Here is a 27,525-nt window from a genome sequence, read left to right as displayed (position 1 = left end):
TTGTGTTTCATTTTAAATTTTACATCTCTAAATATGTTGTGGTTGTTTTGTTGTAACACACTCAAACAGTACACTGTGCACACTGTTTTTGGTGCTAATAAAAGGATCTTTCATTCTGTGTTTATTGGTTGAGGTGGCGGTCACTAGATAGAAAGACTAGATAGAAGTACTCACATAAAAGCAATTAAGGAAAATCAAACTAACACAACAACATAGACATAAGGAACACAAACAGTTACAAGAACGAGTCCATTGGGCTATCAAAAATGAACACTGGTTTATCCTGACTACATGTTCATCTTTCAGTTGTCAACACCTCAAACCCTGCACCTGTGCACCATGCATAAACATGTTGACCTGTTGTACCTTTAAAATATGTTCAGGTTCACCCTGGTATTTTGCAAATGTTAGTCCATTTAAAAATTTTAAACTTGTGCCAGTATATATTATTCTCTGTACATGAATGCAGCACAGCACTAGGGTCAACCATAGAGGCACAGAGCAGCATGTGTGTTTTTTGCTTGTCTGCCCACCTGGGAGAGCTCAGTCAGCTCCTCACTCTGCTGATCTACTCCGGCTTTCACCAGCATGTCGTCCATCATCCTCATCAGCTGGACCACTTCCAGTCTGCCACTGGGCTTCCTGGACACACAAAACATACACACAAATCAGTATTACTAAACATTTAAGGACTCTTTAAGGCTTGACAACATTCGTTCTTTATTTTACCAGCACTTTGCCAACCTAATAGTACACAGTACTTTTACTTCCTACCATTTAGCTGGGCAATTACTATTTCAGACAACAAAGTGAGGACTACAGTTTATCTTTAAAATAGATTAATATTTTTGAACTCACAGTGAAGGGAATACCCGTAGCTTCTGCTCATCATCCTGCAGCTGCACTGTGAATGCACTGAGGAAGAAAAGCAACAGAAGAGTTTCGACAACGATAATATAAGGGTGAACCGTTAACATGAATAAAGTGGATGAGCATAATGAAGCAAACTCACTCCTCATAGAACTCAAGGCTCCGCAGCCCTTTGTTTTTCACAATGTGATATTCTTCTGGGATCAGGTTACCTGAGACATTTAAGTTCTGAAAGACAGACTGACCGTGATTTTCACCACACACTGAATACTTGTACACATATAGCATTTAAAAGTTGTATTGTTACAGCAAATAACAGTATTTTTAAGACAACTGTAAAACCTTCTATTCCTGAATATGAAAAATCAATTTTCATTTCTCTCTAACTTCCTTTACATAAGTGAAAACAAGCCAAAGTAAATGTTTTGAGATAAAAACAGTAACACATTTTTAAGTTACTATCATACTTTATAAATTATTTAAAGAATTGTGTTTGCTGAGCTGGGATATCATTGTTCATTCATGTCACATTTAGATTTTATGTTATACCACATATGCTGCTAAGTAAAAACTCTATCATCAGGTCAGTTATGATAAATTAAAAATGGAAGTAAAGGAACATTCTCAAGCCCTCCTTACGTTTTGCCATAAAGAGTTAAAAGGCCAGAAAGTCAAAAGAGTTCAGCTGAGGCAGCTTACATGAGTGTCGCTAGTGTCACTCCTGTCAGTCAGTGGTGGCAGGTGTGACGTCTTCCTCTGGGTTACCATAGCATCACACAGGAACGAAATATCCCTGTATGGATATCGTCCAAACAGGAAAGAAAAAAAACGTAAATATTTAATGTTCCCCCAATTCTAAAGCATTCATTTAAATAGCAGATTAAAGATAAATGACTTCAAACAAAACCTAAAATTAGTTTGGCTTTGCTAGGTGTCCTTTTGTAAATACATAACCAAGCCGGTTTTATATTCACCCTTTCCTGTACATCAAGAGTAAACATGCATAAATGTGTTGCTGTAATCACTGACACAGTATATGCAAGTGATGTTTTTCTAGATAACAAGACACAACTCACTGACTTTCAGTTTAAATTAAATATATGGAGACACTTGATAGTAACGACAACATTCTTCATGTTGTTGCATACAGTATGTCTTGTTGGTGCATCTGACCTGCCAGCTCCAGTCAGGGATGTTGGCTGCTCCAGAAAGTATTTGTATTTCTTGCGTCCGAGAGGGTGATGCCAGACTGGATCCGGCCGTCTGATTCCACAGCCCTGTACATAAAGTCATCATATAAACACAACATGATTTCAGCCACACAGCTTTGTGTGTCCATTGTGCATGTGTGATGGTCTCTCTATAGCTCTCTCGTTCTGCTGTGGTGTATGTGTTTGTTAGATGGGCTGCAGGTGAGCTTGCTGATCGAAGCGGGCGGATAGCAGGGCTGGTTTCTCCCCAGCTCCTTGTCACTGTCAGTGTGACTGCTAATAAAATGTTTATTGTAAAATACCTTCTACTTGATAATGCATGTTTTTTTAACCACCTTTCCCCTGTTTTTAGATTAGGAGTTAGGTCAGTGATTTGGCTTTTGTTTTCTTTATTTGAGTAGGTGTGTTTAAGTTGCTCAACTTTTAAAGGGCTGCAAATCCTTTGTTGCTGGTCGCTGGGAGAGGAAAGTCTCATTTTGTTCATGTTGCACCTGGGTTTTCCCCTGGCTGAGTTTTAATAGCCTCACAGGAATAATCCTCTTGGATATAAATAACGTTTGAATACCTTGCAGTGCCTTTGGTGGGCAGTGTGCCCTTGTGTGCTCCTGTTGCAGACTGTGGAGGTAAGGCTGACCAGCAGTTCATCTGGGATCTGGTTGTTGACAGGAGGAAGCTGTATCTTTCTATTCTCCACTGGGATGTGAAAATTCAGTTCCGCCACTGAGAAAAATAAAATCAAACTCAACAAATCAGTAAGTTAATAACTCAGACTACGACCTTGGTAACAGTGCATTGTATGTACAACGTATAAGGTATATGGTAGATTTATTTGTCACAATACAACAGGTTGCAGAGTGAAATTGAGTTTGTAACTTCCTTCTGCTAGAAAGCAGACAATATACATATAAAATATAAAAGCAATGATAAAAACTGTAAAAAGAAATAAACTATAATCAATCGAGCAGTGTTGAGGATGAATTTGACTTTAGAAGTCTGATAGCTTGGGGGAAAAAGCTGCTCTGCAGTCTGGTGATGTGGCAGCAGAAACTTCTATATCTCTTCCCAGAAGGAAGCTGGGTGAACAGGCTGTGACTGGGTGGGTACTGTCCTTTAATATCCTTTGGGCTCTGCGTAGGCACCTCACCAATATCACTGATCACTGAGAGATGGATACCAATGATCTTCAGACCAGTTTAACCACCCTATGCAGAGCCCTCGGCTTCTGGGCCTTGCACATCCCATGCCAGTTAGTGATGTTTTCAGTAAGGATGCTTTATATTGCAATGTATGTGTGTGTGTGTAAATTTGATGCTTCCATATATAATAACATATTCATGTTCTTGTTGCATTTCTTGTGTTTTTTATATTTAATCAGCCATTCAGCTGTTTTGTTTAGATTTTATTTTACTGTTCTTCTCTTTATTTGTAACTTCCATCTTTCATCATTGTTAGTCAAGTTTGAGGGGAAAGTGTAACTTGTGTTTATCTTTGTGAGAAATGGCTGGGACTGCGTTCTGTAATCATCAATGCAAAAGTTTGTAGCTGTTGTATTTATCTAACCTATGTGTGAAGGGATGTGTGCCTTGGCAGTATGAGTAATGTTTTCCTATCATTAGCACGCATTTTGTTTGTTTGTCATCCACCTGCTGAGTTAGTTGAGCTCTGTGATGTTAAACTAGCTTTCCCCAACCGACTGCACAGTAACGTCACCTCTGGTGTCCAGTTCTTGCTCCGGCCTCGATGAACTTGGCGCTGAACTGGCTCTCATGGATTCAGACATCCTGGTATCGCGGTGGAGATGTTACATTGAGGTCCTGGCAATACAATTCTGAAACTCTGAAAAAGTCATGTGGGCGAGAAGCTCGTTTTATTTGCCAAAAAAAAGAGAACCGTCTCCTCCACTGTCCTCTGAGCTTCAACTTCCTGGTCACGTTGCCATGGAAACGCTTACCGTTTGTACGTGTCCTCTGAAGTTTGTTTATTTTATCTATCTAGATGTCTATCTTCTTTGTTTTGAAACCTGTTTGAACCCAGTGTATAACAACAGTGCAGCACAATAACAACAAAAATATATGTATTTTTGTATTTTATTTAATTCTTTGTACCTACATCTAGGCCAAAGGACGCAAATCCCAAAGGCGTTTTAACTTAATGTTTCTTTGATATCACGATTTGCAGTTCTTGTATGATATCAAAGATTATGCTACTTGATATCAAGATTGATATCAGAAAATAAATTTCCTATCAATTTAAGACTTGCTATCAGGTATTAGGCTAACCTACATTAGGATTTATTTGATTTTTTTGTTTTTATATTTACCTACATCATCTGTATTTAAATAGGTTGTAATGACTCTGACACTTGTTCATTCTTTGATTCAGTCACTCTCATTATCCTTATGTAAATATAAAGACAATAGATAATAGTCTTAAGAATGGATCAGTATTTTTTTTAAATCAATATGGTTGTATAATCAACATAATCAATCAACAATAATCAACATATTATTTATAACATATCAAGATGTTCTAACATCGTGATATTCTGATTTTAGTTTTTTTGTTCTTTTGCTAACATGCAGGCACGTGCTGGAGGGTAAGGACCTTCACATTTAGTAGGCCTACTTTAAAGTTAAATGCCATGGGCCAATGTGAAATTATAATATTCGGGTAGCTACTCTTGTAAGTATCTTAGCCCATTGCTGTTATATTTAAACTGTTGTTCCTTAACATCAATTAGCCTTCTGTCATTGCAGTAAAATTGCTGCAACCCCCTCCCATATAATCTGTCACTGCCCCGCTCTGCACGCACGGGAGGGTGTTGAGCGCCACGCTCTAGTTTTTTTTTATTTATTTCGTGTGTGATGGAGGGACTTGATGGTGCTCCATCAAGAAGAGAAGTGTGCATCAAGTGGCTCTGGAGTTGAAAACAGATGAGTCGCAGCAGGCAGAAGCAGAAGCAGAGAGATACGCTGTATGACATGACTTCAACACAACGAGCAGGATGATTTCCTGTCACGATGATGGATTTAATTCGTTATCCTAATTTTGAATTACTGGCATGCACAATTCTCATCTCATCACTGTTTGTGATATATGGTAAGTGACTGCCCTCCTCTGGTGGCTCTGAGTTGACCGTCAGTTTTCAGTTGTTGTTTACCATGCTTGTTTAATGTCATGATGTTTCATCATCATACATGTATGTAGTTAACTATTACCCTAATCAGTGCTATAGGAGTAGACTCATTGGGTTTTTGCATTTGACCACCTACAATACTGGACTGAGTTGGTGTTGCATCCCATCATTTCCCCAAGCAGGATGCTGTTCTCAAACCTGCAAAAATGACAAAAACAACACTAATTCAAAACATGTTTGTTTTATTAACACTTTTCTTGCAAAAGTCTTTTCTTGAACTGTAAAATTAAGTACAGTTTTGAATTTGAGTCGAGTAATTGGCTTGCATTTTAACTAGGCTTGCATTTTAACCAGTCCATGCTTGGAATACCAATCAAGACTGTGACCTGACATCATTGCCTATATAGTGATGTTTACACTTTTTCTAAGGACTGAACAATGACAAAAAGAGATCTAACAATGGAGGCCAGCGTAGTGACCCATGAGGGGGTGTGAGGATAAGTAAGGGGGAGGTGGGGGCACTATATGTCTTTGTTGGACTACAAAACACCCAATAATAACACATCTTCTTATCACAACTGAAACAAACAGACAGACATATACACCGGCAACATGCATCAGTCCAGAGGAGATGTCAGGTGCCCCACATGTGTCATTCGAGGGCCTCCAGATAGGACCAAACAAAAACCCCCTTAGAAGTAATTTGCATATGAAAAAGCCTTAAATGCTGTAGGAGGGGATGTGTGGTTGGCTGGAGCTGTGTCTCAAAACAGGCAACAAGCCTGGCTCTGAATCCTCTGAGCTCTGCCTCAGGGGAATACAGAAAGTCCACTGGATTCAGTAAAAAGCAAATCTTAAATCGGACACCACCTATCAAGATTTCCTAAACAACACATGAATAGTCATAGTTAATAGCTTTCTCCATGTTTAAAAGCTTTTGAGTCTCTGCGTTTTTGTTCCATCTAATCTGGTCTGATTTTACAGGCTGATCCTTGTATTGAGAGCAAATATAGACATATGGTCAGAGCATAATTACTGATACCCATGATCTCCACCATATCCCCGGGACATGCGGCCCATAGCTCCAAGTCTAGACATGTAAGCTGCTCCTGGCAAACCCTGCCGACTGTCTGTGAAATTGATTGACCTCCCCCAATGACAGGAGATTGTTGCCTGAGTTGGTGAAGATGGAGCATCAAGTGTAATTGCTCTCTTCTACGTCTTTATAGTCTGCTTTCAGCCTAGCTGCACTCTTGAGGCATGATTACTGTGACTGATTATCATCTTCGAGAAATATAATTGGAATATCTGTGTTCATATCAGTGTGGCTTCATTTGTGGCCCCCAGCTCCATAATGATGAATCTTTCTTGACCCCATCATGCAAAACACACTTTCAAGTATTGCCACATCCATCCAATATCCATATATTGCTTTTAAGGCTTTTAGAAATGTGATGCAGTCTGATTGTCTGATTTGAAGCCTCCTTGTTGTGGCGTCATGTTTCTGTGTCTTGCACTAAGAACTACAGTCTCAAGGATAGAAGTGATATAAGATTTAGGAGTCAGGTGTGAAGAAAAGTGACAAAATAGGTGGGTGGCGATGGAGTAGTGGATAAGACACATGCCTCTGGTGTGGGATACCGGGATTCAAATCCCACTGCGACATCCACCAATGCATCCCTGAGCAAGATACTGAACCTTTAGTTGCTCCTTAGATGTGCGACCTCAGGCACATGTAGCAATTGTAAGTTACTTTGGATAAAAGCGTTAGCTAAATGCTACTCGTGGGTACATCTTCAAAAAATCATAATGTGCTGCCACACACTCAAAACCCACAGAAATTTGTACTGATATTTGAGAACTTTTAAGATATTAAATATACCAAGATAGATTTTGGACAAATGTGACCAAAATGATTCACAAGTAATTTAGAATATTTTCATGCAGCTATAAAAAGAAATACATCATGGGTTTAAATATTTTACTCATAATTATGATATTATAATTGTTGCGATCTGTTAGAACAGAATTTGTGATATTGTCACTTTTTTCTATGTATACATAGGTTTAAGGGATTTAAGAAGTTAAGGATAATGCTAAAACTATCTGTATATCTATTAATAAACTATAATGCAGTTGAGCTGTCCTACAACTGTACATTTCATTGCCTGAACTCCCATAACTTCCTTGAACATAACATTTAACATAGTTGTATACATTTTTAGGTTCGGAATAGCCTTTTTCCTGGACATCAACAGCATCAGCTGTTCATAAATCTAGTCAAAATTAACAAACAAATGTCTACTTTTACAAGCAAAGTCTGATGGAGTCTGCATTTAAAGTAAAGTCATAAACTCTTCTTTATTTCAGATCTTGTAGGTTACGTATGTAGTGTGCTAAATGTGTCTCTTAAAAAACATTGTATTTGTATTAATATGAAAGATATGGTGCATTAATGCTATTAATGACGAAAGTCCTAAAATGCAATCTAATTTTTTGAACTTATGAAAAAGTTCAAACAAAAATGACAAAAACTACATCTTTAGGCTACATCTCTGAGACTGAGTGAACAATGAACAATTCTCTACAAAATATTTATCAGTCTTTAAAAACATTTTAGACACACATGATTAAGTCATAGCCTACACAGTTTGAGTATTATTACTTTTCATTGTGGTTACTGAGGAAGATCAAGTGCTGATCCTCTAATTAGTATGTATGGCATGTGTTGACTGAAATGAGACCTAAACCCAAAGCTGTGGCAGCACTGCAATAACGTCTTGCTGATTAACACACTCATTAAGTGTACAGGAGTAAATGCCTCCAATCTTCGGTTGGATGCAGTCACCATGGAAATAGATTGAATGCTGAAGCCAAACAGTGGAATTGGTTACCATGGCAGCGAGCCATGACGCCTTTAGAGGCCCTTAAATTTCAAGTCCTTATACTGACAGCTGCTTGACAGAGTGCTTTATCAAAGCTAAATAAAGATTTAAAAAAACAGGGGCTTCAGGCCAGACACGATCAAAACTAAAATACCAGCTGAGGGCATGTGTACTCCATTGTCCCGTTGCTTCTTGAGGAGTCACAATGCGCAATGGATACAGCACAGGTCAATGCAGGCACAGGTCGAGGTAACAGTAAAGGTCCAGATTTGGGGTAAGATTAAGGTTCCAGTGGTTTGAAATCCAAGGTGCAAAGCTCATGGCAGGGAATTAATGGTACTGGGTTAGAATATACTAAGAGGCTGGGGCAAAAGGCCAGGTAACTGGAGGGCTGATGAGAGAAGTGGCAGCAGGTGAGAAGATGGGTGGGACAGTCAGGTGATGAGAAAAGGACGGAAAGTTCGAGGGCATCTGGTGGACAAATAGCAATGAAAGGGCCTGGGGAACCAGGAGGAGGGACAAAGAGACAGACTGTGACAGTTTGACCTGGAGACTGAGCAACTTTCCAAATCTTATACTAAATACTTAGGTCATTTGGACAATAATGAAGGTATAACCAAGTCTTCTGAAGTAGAGTACATTTTATTTTATACATAAGTAACCAGTACACTTTTAGTCGTAACAAACTATTGATATGCTCCAAGAATCAATGTGAGAAGTAGAATATTACAAATTAAAATATTGGTTTTGTTTATCTGTACGTTGTATGTTCTGTGATATTTATACTTTGAAATGTGATTTGTTCATAGGTGCATCCCCAGTGGGGGACCAGTGCTCTCCAAACCCGTGCCAAAACAGTGCCTTATGCAGAATCCGAGGGGACGGCTACTCGTGCTTCTGTGTGCCGGGGTTCCAGGGTGCTCATTGCCAGATTGATGTGAATGAATGTGTTTCACAGCCCTGCAGGAATGGAGCCACCTGTGTGGACAGAGTGGGCAGTTTCTCCTGTCTGTGTTCTCCTGGGTTCACTGGTGAGTGGAAAGAACAGTGCTGGGTCTTCATTGAAACCTTCCCCTGTCTGGAAATGAGAGTAATTACACAAACACTGTTGACACATGCTCAAGACGTATACGCTCAGTTCCGAGACTAAATGTAGAATAAATGTATTAGTTACATAACTTACTCCATATCTTTTACCAACCTGTCCAAGAGCAGTAACGCCACATCCACGTCTGCCCTCAGTCCCTTCTCTTCTCTCAGCACTCTCCAACGAGGAAGCTACATCAAATGTTATCTGTGTTTGTCCTCACGATTGCTTTCTTTATATGACTGTAATCCTTCTTCTGAATGCAGAATTTCTGTTTTATCTGGCGCAACAGAAACTTTTGTTGGACGCTTCTTAGGTATTTCCACCATAGGCTCTGTCATACATTAAAATAATTATAATAATATACATTCTCTCCAATGGACCTTTTTTTAACACTTGTTGTAGAGCTCTCTATATGGCTCTGGGTAACTTCACCTTCATCTCTGGCAAACTAGTCATTGCTAGCTGGTGTAAAAAGCATCATTACCGGTGCTCCAGCACAGGAATGTTACCATATAAAAACCCGGAGATTTACATGACACTGATAGGCTTAATCAGCATTGTGTGAACTTGTTCAGCAAGAGCTTGAATGTAATGGACAGTCATTTATATGTAACTATGCACTCCAGCTTTAAATGTGAAAATAACGATGGCTTAGCGATGAGATACTTATGGGATCAAGGAGTTCCTAGCCATTTTTAATTATTAGAGAAAACTGCAGCAGTAATTTTTGTGTGCTCTGTCCAACCTTTTTAGCCATGGTAGCAGATAGCATGGTGTGTCACTTAATTGCCGTGACATTTGGTTTACACATTCATGGTCCTCCGAGGATGAACCCAACTAACTCTGGTGTTCACCTGACTGCGCCACCATGAAGTTCACATTGTTGTTTCAAATTAAATGTCTCAACAACTATTGGATGGATTACTGTGAAATCTGTTACACAAATTCTTGTCGCCCCTCAGGATGAATAAATAATAATCCATGGCTGTAGACTGTTGTTTTCATATAAGTTTGGCCAAGTGAGAGTTCAGTGTGACTCATGACGATTTTAAAGTAATCTGGAGTAATAAAGGGTAACTTTTAAAACAAAAACTTCAACCCACTCCAGCTGATTTATTTAACCTCTAACTTGGATATAATATCTAAATTATAAATCTTAATTATAAATTTCTGCTCTGCATCATATCTGGATCTTATTTTTATTTCTTAGCTTTTATGTTTAAAATATCACAAAACCAACCTGTTTTAATAGAGAATACATTAACCAGCTAAACCCCTATGAATCAATATGCTGAAAGGAGCCTGACTCAAGTTTCACCTGTTCATTTTTTTCATATGGTTTACTGCATTTAGGCAGCCTAAACCATTACTTGTTAGTTGTAGTTGTATTTATTAACGTTAAACTTTCATTCTCATTATCTTTCTCACACAATACATGGAGATAATAAATTGTTTTGTTTTTTTGTGTGCATATTTCTACAGTCCAGTCTAGGGATACATTTAAAGATATACTGTATACAACGTGTTGTTTATTGCAAACAACTGCAGAAGCCTTGTTGTGAGATAAAAGAGCAGTCCAAACATGATCACAGCCCGTACACATAAAAGCGTTGTTCATTTTTGCCCCCTGCACTCACTCTGTGTAGAAGGCTCACTCGCCCTCTGACATCTGTATTGCTTTGATTTTCACAGGGGCCACTTGTGAGGTCCAGATTGATGAGTGTCAGTCAAAGCCATGTATCAATGGCGGTAGTTGCCATGACTACGTCGGTGGCTTCACATGCACCTGCCTGCCTGGTTTCCAAGGACACCGGTGCGAAATCAACATTGACCAATGCCAAGAGCACCCATGCCAAAATGGGGCTCTGTGTATAGATGGAGTGAATGAGTAAGTAGTCCAGCAAGAGAAGAAATTGTAGTCCTTGCCAAGTTTAGAAAAGCAAAATTGTTTTGTACGGTAGTACAGATTCCTAATAGATTTCAGTTTTACACCTGCACAACACAAACTGGAGGAAATACTTAAATACTAATTTCCTCTCCTTTATTGTCTCAGCTACAGCTGTGACTGCTCTCACACAGGCTTCACTGGCAGACACTGTGAGACACTACTCCCAGCCTGCCACTCTGAACCCTGCTTCAACAGCGCCATCTGCAAGGACAACCGGGGTAACTACACCTGTGAATGCTGGCCAGGTATGTGAAACACTTTCTTGCCCAGTTAACAGAAAAAATAATGTATTTTCGTTACAGGTTTTGGAGTATTTAAAGAAGATCAAGAGATAGGTATAGCAATCAGGAAAAAAACAGACAGATGTAGGTATGAATGAGAGATGAAAATGATTTTGCAAACAGAGAATACGACAAGGCTAGTGAAAGTGAAACACAACAGTGAGCAAAGACTCTAGTATTCTTAAAGGTTCATGCACATTTGTATACTCGCTGTGTTAGTAAACTGTTCCTACTGTGTGTGTTAACATGACTATGTGCATGTTAATGCATCCATAAAACTAAACAGATACAACAAAACTAGGATTCTGACTACTTAATCTACATAGGATGATGTCAATGTCATTCTTGCACATTATTCCCATCAGAAACACTGTCTGTGTCCTCATTCCAGGGTTTGAGGGGCGTCATTGTGATATCGACATCAATGAGTGTGGCAGCAGCCCCTGCATGCATGGAGGTCGCTGCATTGAGAGGTCATGGCAGGCCCTGTATGGCAGCGAGGCTCTACTGCCTGAACACTATGACCAGCAGCATGCTGCAGGCTACATCTGCAGCTGTCCTCTAGGAACAAAAGGTAATTTATTCTGACTAATCAAATGGAATTCATTATGTCTGACACAAGTCCCCAATGATGTAGGGACTTGTGTTGTTCACACCGACAGGCCTACAAAAATCACCAAAGCTGTGTTGTATCGTTACATGATTATAACAGTGTGTTAAGTCAGATGTCTGATGAGGGGAATGATCAGTTTCTGATTGGAGCAACAGCAGGGTGAAAAAGGTACATTTAAATGTGAATGCCATGCTATTACTAAAAATATATGTACAAAACATGTGCTTTACATATTACATAGACGTGCTGTATATTAATTCTCTCTCATGTTTTGGAGATGTAAAGGTTCACTGAGTTCAAATCACAAATCATCATATCTCTAACAGTGTCTTGTCTGCAGATAGTTTGAATTGTACATGGGTAAGACAATATATCGGCTACACTGAAACCATGTGTCCACAGGGGTCATTTCTGACTTTGGTAATATTTTTCTTTGCTTAAGTGAACAGAAAAAAAAGAAAAGCTACTGTGATAATGGATAGGCAAAACTAACTGAACTGGCCACAGACACATGGCTCTGAACTATCTATATAATAAAATTACTCTCTTAATGAAGCTGACAGGTCCAGATTTAGGACTGTGACTGTGAAAATGGTTGGCAGATATGGCTGTGGGGTCTGACACTGACTTTGTAATTTTGGTAACTAACTAACTAACTAACTAACTAACTAACCCTAAAGGCAATATATGTGTTTGACCTTTTATGATTATGGCGCCCCCCAGTGGTAGTGTAAATATGTTTTTAAAAAGAGATTAGAGAAACCATAACCACACAACTACATGAAGTAGCTTTAATTTCTCATTGTAAGGCTTTGCATGCATAATGACTGAATGAGAAGGCTGGGGGACAACTGGCACTATCAACTATCAACAACTTACCTAAATGAGTGGTTAGGTCCACGAAATATGGTCTGCAGGTGATATAATTGCTAATATACAAAACCATTCACATATTCACAGTATATTGTTGGTGTGTTGATGTCCAGAGAAATGTTGTATTGTTGCAGGAATGCTACATCAAATTATACATTTCAGCTGTAAAAGCAGACAATTCTAGTTTTCCTGCTTACATAAGACTTGATCTAGCAACGCAGGTAAGACTGTTAGCTATTGCCTGCTGAGAGTTGCGTTCTAAATATTGACTCCCTGCCAGTCGCAGTGGAACTGACTCAGTTAGGTGGCCAAATAGCATTAGTTTAATCCCCAGGATCTGGCTTTGCCAGTCTCCTGACTGGAGCCACTCAGCCCTATGTGGTTCTAGAGAAGTATACAAGGAGCAGACCTCCACTGGGATGGCCTGTACACATATAAACTAATATGGTGCAGTTAGACAAGTTTGGGGCTGTTCTGGGGGGAAAAGCGACTGCATGATGTGGACACCTGCATTATGGATTTGGGGGATTTTGTTGCTTGGAACAGGTACCATCAGAATACATTTTTGTATAAGTATAGGTGTTAAATAATAGGTATTTAATTTGTGTGTTCTTTTATCTTTTTTCCCACCAATACATAACAAATTACCATTGAAGCAGCAATGCATCTGTTGTTAAAGTATATTTCTTTTTATTTTACAGTCGTAGTATAAACGTATAGCTGTTGCTCCTCACTTGTCATTATTATGTAACATGTCCATTGTACAAGCGTATGAATGTGACTTTTTAGTAGTAAACACGCAGCAGGGAAATCTATTGCTTATAAGATTTTTGAAGAAGTAGTAAGATAATGACAATAATTACATCTTAAGTGGGCGTATAAATAATTACAGGCCACAGTACGCACTTTACATCTGCAAGCACGTGATGTTGCTTGTTCTCTGCTTGAAAAATATGAGCTATGTGACTTTCTTTTTTCTGCTAACAGGTTCCCTCTGCCAGGAGGTGATAAACCAGTGTGACCCCAGTCCCTGCAAGAATGGGGGCAGGTGTGAGAGCCATGTTGAAGGCTATATTTGCCACTGTCTCAAACAGAGTCATGATGGCTTTCTCTATGGAGGTATAAACTGTGATGTGAGGCTAGTGGGCTGTGAGGGACATGAATGCCAGAACCAAGGCTCCTGCTCTCCTTTCATGTTGGATGGGACTCACGGATACACCTGTTCCTGCTCACATGGGTACACTGGACCCCTCTGTAAGACCCCCACCACCTTCTCCTTTGAACGCAGAGGCTACCTGCTGCTGCAGAGTCCCTTGGTGGATGCAGAGGAGTCCTGCAACATCACCCTCAGCTTCAAGACTGTTCTGCCCAGAGCGATGTTGTTCCAGCGGAACAGCAGGGGGCTGCTGCTGATCCTGGTGCTGGACAAAGGGCAGCTCCGTCTCACACTGAGAAAGGAGGCCTCTGCTGGGGCTGAAGCAGAAAGTCCAAGCCAGGTCCTGGAGCTTCCACATAATGTCACAGATGGAGAGTGGCATTCTGTAGAGGCTGTGCTTGGAAACTGGGTGCTCAGTCTGAAACTCTTGGATGATAATGGGAGCTGTGGGAGCCAGTCATGCCACAGGGTGGCCCCAGTCCCAAGCACCCTGGCCGGGCTGGCGTCAAGTCCTCAGAACACTTTCATTGGAGGAGTTCTTCAGGACTCAACTGGCTCCAGTCAAGACTCTCCTCTCCCAGCATTCATGGGCTGCATGCGGGATGTGTTTGTGGACTGGCAGCTTGTCGTCCCTGAGGAATGGCTGAGCAACTCAGCTGCTAATGTGTCCCCTGGCTGCAGCCACAGGGACCGTTGCCTGGACGTGCCTTGCCAAAACAGAGGACAGTGTGTCAACCTGTGGCAGAGCTACCAGTGCCGATGTCCAAGGCCTTATGAGGGGCAGGACTGTGAGGAGGGTATGTTTACATCTGTGAAACAGTAGAAATTGTGTACAGAAGATTTTGATTTTCTAAATCTGGTAGTCACATCAAACTGTTTTCACACTCACAAACAAGAAAACGAAAGGAAAAGTTTGGGATAGCTAATTACCAGAGTCTTTATACTTTAAACTAACCTGATTGATTGAGTTTGCAGGAAAGAGTGCTAGGTCATTCTTACCAAATTTCTTAAGTGGGGAATTAGATAACATCCTCAGTTACTGGTGTGTAAGAGACGATAAGAGGGTGGAGATGGGGCCAATCAAAAGCCACAGAGATCCTCTTATCTGACGCACTCTGGATTAAGGATGTAAGAGATTCTATTTTAGAAATACACAGAACATGGAAGGAAATATCACAGCATTCAGTAGACTGTTGGATACTCTGGTCAATATATCAGAAAACAAAATATTAAGTAGGATGAAAGGCCATAGTTTCAATTTTAAAAATACTGATTCTGCTTTTCCATAGAGGGTATGTATAGCCTCCTGAGTCTATCAAAGCAGATTACTTATCCCAGTAACGTGCGATGGGATAGCTCACACATGCACACACAAGCACACATTCAAACAATTTACACAAATAGACATTGAGGCTTTCACATATAATACAGTATATATATTTTCTAATTAAAAATTACATACACATATAGACACTGAAGCTTTCATAAGATTTTACATGACCTGTCATACACCATATGTCCTCTCTTCAGCTTTAGCCTTTTGTGTTCTTAATGTCCTGCCTGCATTTTAAGGTGACCAACCCACAGTGGAAAGTGCTGACAGTGGATACAGAACATACAGAACATGAGGGCTGGTGGCTGCTTAAATTTCCTCTCTTGTGCCCGTTCTTTTAGGGACTTCAACATAAACTGCTTATATGTATTTTCCTCCTGTTAGTTAGCTCTGTAAAAAAATCATAAAGCTCTTTTAATAGTAAATATTTACTTTCTATGCTCAGCACATGTGAGAAAAAACTTAAATTGCTGAATAAATGAATACAAATGAAAAATAAATGAAAAGTCTGATAGATTTGAGAGTATAAGGTCTTTTTGTACTTGGTAGACACTGACATTAGCACCCAGCTCTCTTTTTTCTTTGGTTGAGTCCAATGTTTTTTTTTCTTCTTCCTTCATGTTTTTAATACAAAGGACTGCAAATAAATTACATTTGCAAACGTATAAAACCTTTTTGAACCTCAGACAATCCCATAATGCATGCTGGCCAAGCTGAAACATTTTGAAGATGTTTTCCTGATGGTGACACCAAGCCAGCTCACTTTTCTCTTGTCTTTAACCTGTCGAATAATGTTGTTATATCTCATCCTGTTTACATTTTTGCAGAGCATGTGACTGCACGCTTTGGGCATGAGGACTCTCAGAGTTTTGCAGCATTCACTGTCACAGATGATCTCGGTCACAACCTCTTCATCTCCCTCTTCCTGCGTACACGGAGACACAATGGACTCCTTCTGGTGCTCGCCAACAGCAGCAGCCAGTACTTGCACATGTGGCTGGAGGACGGCAAGGTGACAGTTCAGGTCAATAACTTTGAAAGCCTGAAGGCAGAGAGTGCGATCAATAATGGGGAAGTCCACTTTGTGAGTGTGGAGATGGTGAAGGATCGTATGGCACTGTATGTAGCAGCTCAAATACAGGGTGATGTTGAAATCGGGACAGTTAATGTCCAAGCAGGAGATACTGTGTATGTGGGAGGTCTTTTGGAAAGTAGGAGGACTTCAGAATTTGGGGGATATTTTAAAGGCTGTATCCAGGACTTGAGGATCAATGACAGGAGGCTGCAGTTCTTTGGATTGGACACGTCAGTGAGATCATATCCTCTGGAGCTCATGGAAAATGTGACTACTGGATGCTCTGGGGACAATGCCTGCAGTGTGAGTAAAAAGCTAGTTTTGACAGAGTTTCATTTCATTTATATTAGTTAACCTTTTGCTTTCAGCCTTTATCACTATTGACAATGTCTCTCTTTAGTAGTTTAAGGCATGCATAAATGGATTAAAATTTAAGATTCAGCTTAAAATGAGATCTCATTCATGTCTCTGAAAGCTTTTACATATAGATGAAGAAGAATGCGGCATTTGGTAAAAGTAAGCCTGTATCAATTTCTCATCCTCAGAGGAACCCTTGTCTAAATGGTGGGATGTGCTACTCCATGTGGGATGACTTCACCTGCACCTGCCCTCTCAGGACAGCAGGGCGGCGCTGTGAAGAGGTCAAGTGGTGCGAGCTGTCACCTTGCCCCACAGACTCAGAGTGCAGGATGCTGAACCAGGGATATGAATGTAAGTGACATCCTATATTCCAACGTATAGAGGTGTTTTTAAATTGTTTGCAACACACCCAGGTTGTTTCTCAATTCTTGAACCTAATGAAAGTCAAGCTGCAAGGCCTTAATGCCATGTGACGCTGTCTCATTCAGTCTGTCAGTACATTGACAGTTTTTTAGTATTTATTTAATTACGTATTGATTTGTCACCGGCCGGACAGGGGGGCAGACACGGGGATAGGGGGGCACAAACAGGCAGCACAGAGAAAGGACAAAACCTGCAAGAGAAGGGGGATGGAAGGTGGGGACAACAGGGAATAGCAGAGGGAAACACCAATTGCAGAAAGCAACGAAACCTGCAATAGAACAGAGAGGGAGGCTTGGGGAGGAGAAAAACAACAACAAACAAACACAAACAAAAACAAACAATAAAAATAATAATAATAATAGTAAAAGACAACCAGCCGAACAGCAGCAATAAACAGCTGACGTAGTATGACAACTAAGAGAAAAATGAAAACAAGAAACAGTCAAGCACACTAAATAAGCAACACAGCATAGACAGGAGAGCTGGAATAATAACAATTAATTTAAATAAGTAACTGAAAGAAAGGCATCAGGAATAATTCTACCAGGGACAACCTAAATTTGTTTGTGTCTATGTGTGAGACTGTGTGTGTCTGTGTGCGCGTGGGTGAATGTGTCTTTATGTGTGTGTGTACATGTGTGTGCATATAAGCCTGTTAAAGAATGTAGTTGTTAGTGAGAGTGGGACGCCACGACTGTGCCACACCTACCCCAGCAACAGGCAGGCAAGAACCCCGGTAGGCAATAGGGGTGGGAGAAAAAAAAAACAAAGACTCCCAGATGCACCGCGATACAAACGCGGAAGACCCCGACCCAAATGCCAGCTGACAACGTAATGCCGACGGAACGCAAGAAGCGTAACCCGCGGAAGAGCAGCGCCCGGACCGACCGCGGCGCGCACACAACATAGACCAGTGCCTTCTTCTCCTTAACATAATGTCTTACATAAAAGCCCTTTAATCCATACATGGAATTGTTTGCCTCTTAGACTTACAGAACATGTACGTTACCTAATCTTTAACTTTGTTTGTGGAATTGGTCATTATGGGCCGCTATGTAACCCAGTGATACAACATGCTTTATTATATACTGGCCTCAATCTGCCCGCGCAGTATACTGTATGTGTTCTGTAAAGCAGGATTGGCCCATGGCCAGCTTGTCGCTTTTTTTGCTGGGATTATAATTTGCCATGTTTCCTGTCTAACCAGTGATTAACTCATTGAGAATACCTGCTCCTTGCGATTATTTCTGATAAATTACCTAATCTAGTTGCCTAAAAGGATTGTAGTGTTATCAAGGAGGTAAATGCCATGATGTAATAATATCTGTTGTTTTTGTAAACTTTGAATTAAAAACCAGTGGACTAATGCCCTTGTATTCTCATGCAGAAAGCCAATACAACTTGCCAACTGACAAAGGAGCTTTAATGGTATGACAAAGTGTGGATGTAAATGTGTAAAGAAATATACACAACAGATATTTTCTGTAATCTCCTAGGCTACTCCAATGCAACTTTCCTGAATGACAGCACTGTGTTGTCCTACCGGGGAAATGGCCAAATATTCCGCAATCTAACTAACCTCTCCCTAAACCTGCGCACACGAAAGCGTAATGCAGCCATACTCCATGCAGAGAAGGGCTCAGCATTCATCACACTCTCTGTCCAGGATGGTTTCCTCTTCATGGAGCTTCAGAGCACCACTGAGGATTACATCGAGGAAGAGGATGGAGAGCACCGCGTGTCTGTAAATCTCAGCAGCAGGATTAGCGTTACTGATGGTGAGTGGCACAGCGTCCACCTGTTCATGGCAACGCCATGGGCCCAGACCTCCCGCTGGACTCTGGTGCTGGATGAAGAAATAGAGGAAGCCAGTACTTCCAGGAGCAAAGGAGGCAACCTGGATTTCCTCAGGCAGGGGGTGGACATCTTCTTAGGGGGCCTTGCCCCTGATGCTGGGTGGTCCCTGACTGGGTGCCTGAGCACAGTAGAGCTGGGTGGCATTGCCTTGCCTTACCTCAGCTCCTCTGATGTGAACCTCCCCCGCCTGCAGGAGGAGCAGTTCATCCAGACATCACTGCATTTGCCGCTCCTCGGCTGCAGTGGGGGCCCTGTGTGTGAGCCCAACCCCTGCCTGAACGGAGGGGATTGCCAGGATCTCTTCAACACCTACAACTGTAGCTGTGCCGACGGTTGGGCCGGGAGACGCTGCGACTTCTTCACTGACACCTGCGCTTCAAGTCCCTGTGTTCACGGCAACTGCAGCGTGAACGGGCTGGCCTACGTGTGCACCTGTGAGTTTGGCTACGCAGGTGTGGACTGTGATGAGGAGGTGGATATGTGTATAAACCACCTGTGTGCCCATGGAGGCACCTGTCTGCACGGGCCGGATAGGTACGCCTGTCTCTGCCCTGAAAACTACACTGGACCCCTCTGCAAGTAAGTTAAGGCAGAACACTAGAATAGAGTAGAATAGTTAACTTTCTGGTGAGTGCAAAAGGCTTGTGGAAAATATAGACCAGCAGCAGAAGGGGAAACAATCCCAATTTAAATATTTCATGCTCCGATGACTTTGCTCTTGGTCTTAGTTAGTGAGTAAACACAAAATACACAAATAAATGCTCCAAATTGCACAAGCAAAGGACCGCACCACAACACAAACAAAATCCTTCACTGTAAATGTCTCCACATCTCTGCCTCTGTTCAGCATTTCAACCACGCCTGCAGTGAGCGTCTCAGATGCTGCATTTCTATTCTAGTGTCAGCCAGAAAAGGCCTCAGTCTGCTGTGGTGTCTCACTACACAAGGCTCTCTGGTTCAGCGCCAGTTTCTTTCCCCTGTCATCTACCGTTTGCCTCGGAGAACCAGCAGGGGAACGCCTCCAACCATTTATCCTGTAAACACACAGCCTCTTGCATTTTGCCTCTTTTGCACAAGGAAAACCTTTACAAGTATCTCGCTGAGCAAGATACCAGTCAAGCTGCACATCTCCCTTTACTGGGAACATCTACGCTGTAAAGTTTTCATCAAAATGACTTCTTTTTGTTTGTGTCTCTTGTTTGTGTCTCTTTCTACCCCCTTTCCCCGCCTTTCTTTCTGTTCCTCTCCAGTGAACGTGTTGAAGAAATTCCGTGGTACATTGCTGTCAGAAATGTGTAAGTTGTTTTTTTCTTTCTATTTCTCTAGGTGTTCGCTATTTGCTTCCTGTTAGATATTTGTCTCTCAAATGTCATGTTCGATGTCTCCTGTTTTTTTTGTTCAACTGCGTGCAACAAAATGCCAAGCAAAGCTAATATTAACGCTCCCTGTGACATTGTTTGTCTTAAAATGAGATACCCACTGTTTCAAATGAGTGACAGCTGTAGTTCAAGAAGATTCCTGGCATCTAAATTAAAACTTCACCCACCAGAATTGTACACTTCCCGAAGTAAAAAAGCCTGCATTTTGTAACCATTGAGGGATGAATTTCAAGTTGCCAACAGATACATAACATTTTGGAACAGAGCTGATATGCTTCAGGCAAATAGGAGGTTATAGAGGCCAGAGAAAGGTTGGCTTTTTCATTCCCGTACATGTGATTTGACGTCCTGCTAGTTGCCCGAGGTCTTTAATCTTATTATCATGTTCCCCTCCTAAGCCTCTTTGTCTCCCCTGTGGGGAGCTGTGGGAAGCCGAACAACACAGCTCCTGCCTGGCTGATTCTTCAGCTTCCGGCAGACGTAACAGACACACATGACCTGCTGAACACCTCAATACCTCTGACAGAAGTAAAACACAAACACGTGTATTTACCCTCTTACATGTCTTTCTTCTACTAGACGACCTAAGCTACCTGTTTCTGTGTGCGGCGATGACACTAGAAACTACACCTGCTTCAATGGCGGCAACTGCACTGACCGAGAGCTGTCCTGTGACTGTCCACCTGGCTTTGCTGGACACCGGTAGGAAAGAAAAAGACATGAATATTATAAAATAAAACCTGTAATTAAGTAAAATGGATCCAGAGCAGACTGAGACAAAATGTACTTATCCCCAGATTTATCTATGGATTGTAGCATTAGTTCAGGCAGGACACTTAAGTCACACCTGCATTAGCTGATTAACATCAGCTGCTTCATACATGTGTCACATTCACCAGCTGTGTGGCTGACTCATCTCACTATTAGTGTCCAATCATATTTATGCAGGTGCACAGCATAGCCATTATATCCTGACATGTCACAGTTTCTCTGCTATTACACTTGTGCAAACATTATTTGCCGTTATTTGGCTTAACTAAGACTCAACTTTTATGTGTATTTAATAAAGGGGGATGGTTCTCCCAGCAGGGCTTGGATTCTTTAAGAGTTCCCTCAAAGAGCAGGGCCTTTTTCTGTGTCTCTGACTGAACTGTGATTCTGTGTCTGTAGGTGTGAGCAGGAGGTGGACGAGTGCAAGTCCAACCCCTGTCTGAATGGCGGCTACTGCCGCAATCTCATCAACAAGTTTGTCTGCGTGTGTGACATGAGCTTCGCCGGAGACACATGCCAGACAGACGTAAGCGACATTTACTTTTATGTGGCCATGCTGCTGTGGCAGAACCTCTTCCAGCTGCTCTCCTACCTCATCCTCAGGCTGGACGATGAGCCAGAAATAGACTGGGGAGGCATGGATTGAATGTGTGTGTGTGTGTGTGTGTGTGTGTGTGCTCGCGCAGGTGTGTGTGTCTGCACTTGTCTTTGGGACTGTTTGAGAAAGCGGGTGCAGAGTTGGGTTTGCAAGTTTGTCAGTTCAAGTGTATGGGTGATTGATTGATCATAAAAGATAAGAATGTCCAATGATTTCCCGTACCATGCACTTGGGATCAGGTATTTATGACAGCACATTGCACACATTAGGGTTTTCTCTAGTTCTGCATCAAGTTAAAGGTACCACAGAGCTGTTTCTGTGCCTTAAAATGATACTTTGGTAATCAGAAGCACCTTATTCAATATAGTTATTTATATTACTCAATTTAATATACTTATTTAAGTAGCTATAGATGTAAAATCAACACAAAATAGGACTGAAACTAAAGATAATGTCTACTTTATCTGTTAGTGATTATTTATTAATTGGTTAATCTATAAAATGCCCATCACAAGTTTTCACGGCCCAAAGTAACACATTTAAAGGGCTTGTGTTGACCAACCAATAGTCCAGAATTGTATTTATAAATTTTCTTTCGATCGACTAATTTATTAATAAAATAATTGTTTCAGGACAAAGCTGCGCAGAATAGTTACTGCGGTCTAAAGAGAAGGATTTTCTACATTCAATAAAGCACTTTTTGATGCAGTGAAGAACGATATCAAATATGTGTTATTTATAATGTTTCTAATTGAAGATATACTGTCAGTCTTGTCTGAACTGGATTTTGGTAGCTCCATACAGATGAACGTGTGAACCATCAAAAGCAGTGTTGTAGTTACAAAGGCACCTAGAGGGGCTAGAAGGCAACACAGTGTCTCACTTTGTTCTTGATGTGCATTCAGAGCACTGTGGTGACTGACTGACTGACTAACTGGCTGGCTGCTGAGTGTTGTTTTTATCCAAAGAAGAAGTTTCTGTCTCTAAACCTTCCTGTGTGAGGCAAAGATATTTTAAGCCCAAATTCTCTGCGGTTCCGCTTGAATGGTACCCTTCCACATTCACCATGCTGTTGCGGTCATCATTTCATAACGCTCTAATTCACTGCACTTGTCTGTTCCTTATGGACTTGATTGTTTTCTTGTTTTTTTGTTTTTTTTGTCATTTAGTCTTGTGCTGAGGTCATACTGGATGATCAATGCATGACCATAACGTCTTGTTTGTCTTTCCTTCATCATGCTCTGTCCTCCTGTCCTCTCTAGATTTAAATCTAGTCTTTCATGTTGTCAAATAATAAAAAAAAATCTTATCAGCATTTGTCTGTCTTCTGTCCTCTTTTCATTTCTCTCAACTATAGTTGTTCTCTTTCATCGCCACTCATCTGGTTATCTTTTCAGTTTTATTTCCTCCATTTTCTCCTTTAGACAAACTTTAGTTGAAGGTGAACTGCAAATCTTTTCACTGATTTCCTGTTTGTGAGTAAAGGGGCAGACATGCAGAAGTCAGCTGGCCACTGTGACACCAAACATAGACACTTAATCTCTCTTAACAAGATGTAGCGTGGATCCCAGAAAAGCCCAAGTTCAAAGAGTCACACACAGAGCGAAGGCACAGTGCTACAGCATTTGGACGCCTTTGTCTATATACTTTTGTGTGCTATTGGTTGGAGGCTATTTTTCAGTGTTTGGGAAAGTCTCTTTCCTGTTTAAACATGACAATGCCTCTGTGCACAAAGCAAGGTTAAAGGACAGGTTCACAATTTTTGTTTGTCTTATAACAATAGCCAGGTGTCCATATGATCATTGAAACAGCTTTTTGTTGCTGCAATCATTCTTTCTGTTCATTGGGCCCTAATGCGCTTTCAGTGTAGATGTTTGGGGACAAAATCTATAGACTTCGTTTTGAAAAATGCATTCAGAGTTTTGAAATTTTGTACCGAAAATACTTTGATATCCACTTGATTGACATATTAGCTTCAGAATCGCTTCTGAATAAATGTATGCATGGAACAAGGGCTGTAGATTTTGTCCTCCATCACTTGGAATAACATTAGGAAGGGATTTTATTATGGCCAATATGAGCAAGAGGAATGATTACAGCAAGCAAAGACCTGTTTCAGTGTTTATGTGGGCAACTGACTGGCCTGCACAGAGCCCTGACCTCAACCCCAGGCTTCCTCTCGAGACATCAGCGACCGACCCCACAAAAGTTTAAATTAATTATTAAAAACAAGAATTAATGCATATGGTTTAGATTGAGATGTTCAACATATGGGTGTAATGTTCAGGTGTCCACATACTTTTGACCAATATACAGTTGCACTCCTCTCTCATACACCTGCTTCCTCTTTTCCATCTCGTATTTTTTAAGTCTGTGAGTATGTATGTGTGTGTGTGTCTCCTTTGCAAGCACAGGTAATAGTGAGGAAAGAGGGGGAATGGGAAGCAGTTTTTCAGTGTCGGCACTGATGTGGCCATCCTTTGAGAGCGCGAGAAGCAGAGAGGGAGAAATGTGCCTCACCAGCAAAAAAACAGCATCTGGCGCTGAAGTGCAGTTTCAGCAGAGAGCTGGTGGCATTCACAGGAGTTCGGTCTGCTTCACAGAAACATATGAGGGCAGCTTATCTGACAGGCGCACACACACACACACACATATACATATATATATATATATATATATATATATATATATATATATATATATGTATATACACACACATACAGAGCAGGTTGATAGTGCTGACAGCAAGGAAGCATTGCTGCCGTCTCTGTGTGTGTGTAGCTGCTCTGCCGAGGCTTCAGGGTGGCCTTACTGTGTACCTTAGAGACTGGTTAGCTAGACATCTCCATGTCTGTGTGTGTGGCAGTCGGTGACTGATGGCGGGTCCTGGCTGCAGGCTGCTCTGGCTCACTTGTGTCACACTTGCTCTGACAGCCAACTGTGCTGCAGTGACAGGTAAGCACTTTCCAGGAGTGAACAAAGAACCTGTAGCAAGGGAAAGAAAGTGTAATGTCTACAGCATAGAGCACAAGTTATTTTTTGCCTCAGGATATGGATGGTTGTATTTTTATTAGAATGATGTTTCCATGTTGATTGCTCAGTGTAAAGTTTGCTGACTTCTGAGATTTCTTTTTCATAGTCTTGTGGAACCTGACAGGTTCAGCCAAAACTGTAAGCGTAATTGAGTGATACCTAAAACTGTTGTGCTGTTGGTAACCCTGTAGCAGCCACTCCAAGTGTCACAGCTATCACACCGACCAGAACTGATGTGATGTGAAGTGCAACCGCTGCTCCGTCTCCTGCTGCTCGTTAATGATTGTTAACAAATGTATTCACCTGCTGCACTGGAAGCTTTGATTCGCCTTGATTCACTGGGTTTGACTTGTGAGGTCAAATATCTGTGTTTGCATGCAGGGTAATTGTGTTTCTGGTTGGTAGTGAAGCTTTTTGTGTGTGCTGATGTGGTTGGTGTGTGATGATCAAAGAGCGACGGGACTGTAAGTTAAAAAAATTAATCTTAGCAAGTTTCACAGGTCACTAAAACACCTTCAGACGCTTCATGTAAAGCAGCTTTTCTTCCCACTCGAAAAGAATTGTGTGTGTCTGTATGAGCTAATTTTGGTGTGTTTCTGGTGGTGTTCGCTGTGTAGGCCCTATGTGCTAATGGGATCATCAGGCAGCATCTTGCCCTTGTGTGTGTGTGTGTGTGTGTGTGTGTGTGATCCTCCACAGACGGCGCGTGCTCCACACAGCTCTTGGTTGGCTGCAGTGTTGGCACTGTGTCTGGTTGGCTTGGCGATAGCGGTGACGCTGGGGCTGGCGCTGGCCGTAGCCAAGCTGCGAGAGATGCGGCAGACGGAGGGAGGTTTCAGTCTACAGCAACTCGAGGCTCCTGGTGGTTGCAACCCACCTGCTGAGCTGGGAAACACATCCATCAGCACTTTGGCAGTGCCCGTGGAGCGCCTGGTGTAGTGTAAAGCAGTGAGCAGAGGAGAAGAGTGTGTCTGTGTGTGAGAGAGACACAGAAATACAATTCATGTATGAGATTCTTTTAACCAAAACAGCAGTTTAAAATGTTCACCTACTACCTGATTCTGTCTCTTTCCCTCCTTCCCTCCAGTTGACCTCTGAGGGTTTGACCTCTGACCTCTTACTGTCCATCAGTCTGGGGTCCATCGTCCTGCTACTCATTCTTATCCTCACCTCCATCAGCCTGGTGATGGCGCTTAATCGCCGTGCCACCCACGGCACCTACAGTCCCAGCCGACAGGAGAAGGAGGGATCACGGGTGGAGATGTGGAGCATCACCCAGCCGCCACCAATGGAGAGACTCATATGAGGTGCAGGTTTGGACTGTGTTTACATGCGGAGTGAGAATGCGGTGCTTGTTGCAATGAAGGAGCTACTGTGAGAAACACACCTGATAATAGATATAGGTATTACTTACTTAAAAAGATTTCTGAACTCTGCAGAATATTTGCAATATTTGTGAACATAGTCTTCCCCTTATAGTACCTCCATTGTAAAGTACAGCTGTTTTTCTTCACTTGCATATGCACATGCCTGGAGACTGTATGAGATCTTGTGACACCCTTTTTGGGTATTTGTATCTCCCTGTGCGTCAGCCATCTTCCTGCAATGTTTTGCATCTGGCCTCACCATCCAGCAGCACATCCATCTAAATGAAAAGATTTGAGTTCAGAACGCATCGAGTCTGTCTGAGCGTTTGTGTCTGATCCATATTTTTAGGATTGATGGACCAGTGAGCACTATTTGGGACACACAAAACACATCGTCTTTAAATCAGTGTTTTTCAAGGATAAGGAGAGCATTATTCTATATTGTTATTATTCTTATAATTATCAACAAATCCCATGAAAAAATCAAAACCAATGATGTGTTAGTCCGTCTCTCAAAAACCCATTGTTTCCTACGGAGGACATAAATATTTAAAAACATTTAAAAAGGCTCAGTAATTCCCTTTAAGCACCTGAGCTCTACTTTTTAGCAAACATTACACAAACAGAAGTAAATAGTGCATTTGTGAAGGACTATTTTCAGACATGGATGAATACACATTTGGTGCTCAAGTGAGTATTTACCGCAGCAGGACGGTGTTTGTGGTGATTATCTCAAAATAAATTACAGTGCCCAGAATCATTGTAGTGAAGGAACATGTCAACCAGTGTAAAGATGTGGCTCTCTGATGTGTTTTTAACAGTTTTTAGACAGCAATGAAGCTCTAGCACACAGAGGAATAGGCTACAGCAGGGGTGGCAAATAAGCCAAATTTTTTTCAAGTCATTAGATAGTGGGCCAGAACATCGTTAATTGACCATTTATATTCCAATAATTTGTGTGTGTGTGTGTGATTAGCTCAGTTGGTAGTGCAGAGGACTCCTGTTTGCCGCTAGTATTTTTCTCTTCCTTTTTCAACAAATTGATTGTGAAGAGATCGTATTACATCTCACAATTAAGCATGTGCAGGAGTGTGTAGGCCTATATCCTAGCGATTGGTCCACATCAACCTATCAATGCTTATTTTCATGTCCTCAGTATCTACAGGCAGAGGAAATACCTGCTTTTCTCATTCAGGGGAATCCAATCTCACATTTTCTGACGTTTTTTTCAGAGGTGTGTTAAGCAAGCCAAAGACTCTTATGAAT

General features: G+C 41.4%; 2 protein-coding genes across 7 annotated transcripts in view; one reads left to right on the top strand and one right to left on the bottom strand.

Annotated features, from left to right (window-relative positions):
- The window catches only part of axdnd1 (axonemal dynein light chain domain containing 1), a 12,426-nt gene extending 8,409 nt beyond the window's left edge, over window positions 1-4,017 (bottom strand). For 2 of the 3 annotated variants that reach the window (XM_046049396.1, XM_046049398.1), the window contains exons 1-7: window positions 3,792-4,017; window positions 2,647-2,801; window positions 2,044-2,147; window positions 1,570-1,663; window positions 1,013-1,110; window positions 859-915; window positions 534-642 (exon numbers count right to left, since the gene is read on the bottom strand). In XM_046049396.1, the coding sequence (XP_045905352.1) occupies window positions 534-642; window positions 859-915; window positions 1,013-1,110; window positions 1,570-1,663; window positions 2,044-2,147; window positions 2,647-2,801; window positions 3,792-3,861 (687 nt within the window). In that variant the 5' untranslated portion in view covers window positions 3,862-4,017. The remainder of the gene's footprint in view (window positions 1-533; window positions 643-858; window positions 916-1,012; window positions 1,111-1,569; window positions 1,664-2,043; window positions 2,148-2,646; window positions 2,802-3,791) is intronic. The other variant, XM_046049397.1, reaches the window with a different exon arrangement.
- Window positions 3,839-27,525, top strand: crb1 (crumbs cell polarity complex component 1). Of its 4 annotated transcripts, none has more exons than XM_046049395.1 (14): window positions 3,839-4,037; window positions 4,838-5,180; window positions 8,912-9,133; window positions 10,885-11,080; window positions 11,246-11,385; window positions 11,813-11,995; window positions 13,895-14,860; window positions 16,224-16,774; window positions 17,017-17,182; window positions 18,751-19,690; window positions 20,362-20,406; window positions 21,070-21,192; window positions 21,661-21,787; window positions 25,980-27,525. In XM_046049395.1, exons 2-14 carry the CDS (start codon window positions 5,102-5,104, stop codon window positions 26,196-26,198), a joined length of 3,957 nt encoding a protein of 1,318 aa, XP_045905351.1. In that variant the 5' UTR covers window positions 3,839-4,037; window positions 4,838-5,101; the 3' UTR covers window positions 26,199-27,525. The 4 variants fall into 4 exon arrangements, with proteins under 4 accessions (XP_045905351.1, XP_045905347.1, XP_045905349.1 ...); XM_046049391.1 differs by lacking the exon at window positions 25,980-27,525 and adding an exon at window positions 25,592-25,831; XM_046049393.1 differs by lacking the exon at window positions 25,980-27,525 and adding an exon at window positions 25,592-25,831 and having other exon boundaries at window positions 4,012-4,037; window positions 4,952-5,180.

Source organism: Micropterus dolomieu, linkage group LG05, assembly GCF_021292245.1.
Source record: "Micropterus dolomieu isolate WLL.071019.BEF.003 ecotype Adirondacks linkage group LG05, ASM2129224v1, whole genome shotgun sequence".
In the NCBI taxonomy this organism is placed as follows: Eukaryota; Metazoa; Chordata; class Actinopteri; order Centrarchiformes; family Centrarchidae; genus Micropterus; species Micropterus dolomieu.
This window is presented reverse-complemented; position numbering and strand designations above follow the sequence as displayed.

Excerpts from the sequence above, each read along its gene's own strand:
- crb1 (XM_046049391.1), top strand. The coding sequence starts at position 5,102 with ATGATGGATTTAATTCGTTATCCTAATTTTGAATTACTGGCATGCACA. Across the intron at positions 11,996-13,894 it reads CTGTCCTCTAGGAACAAAAG|GTTCCCTCTGCCAGGAGGTG; the intron begins GTAATTTATTCT and ends TTCTGCTAACAG. Across the intron at positions 16,775-17,016 it reads CTGGGGACAATGCCTGCAGT|AGGAACCCTTGTCTAAATGG; the intron begins GTGAGTAAAAAG and ends TCTCATCCTCAG.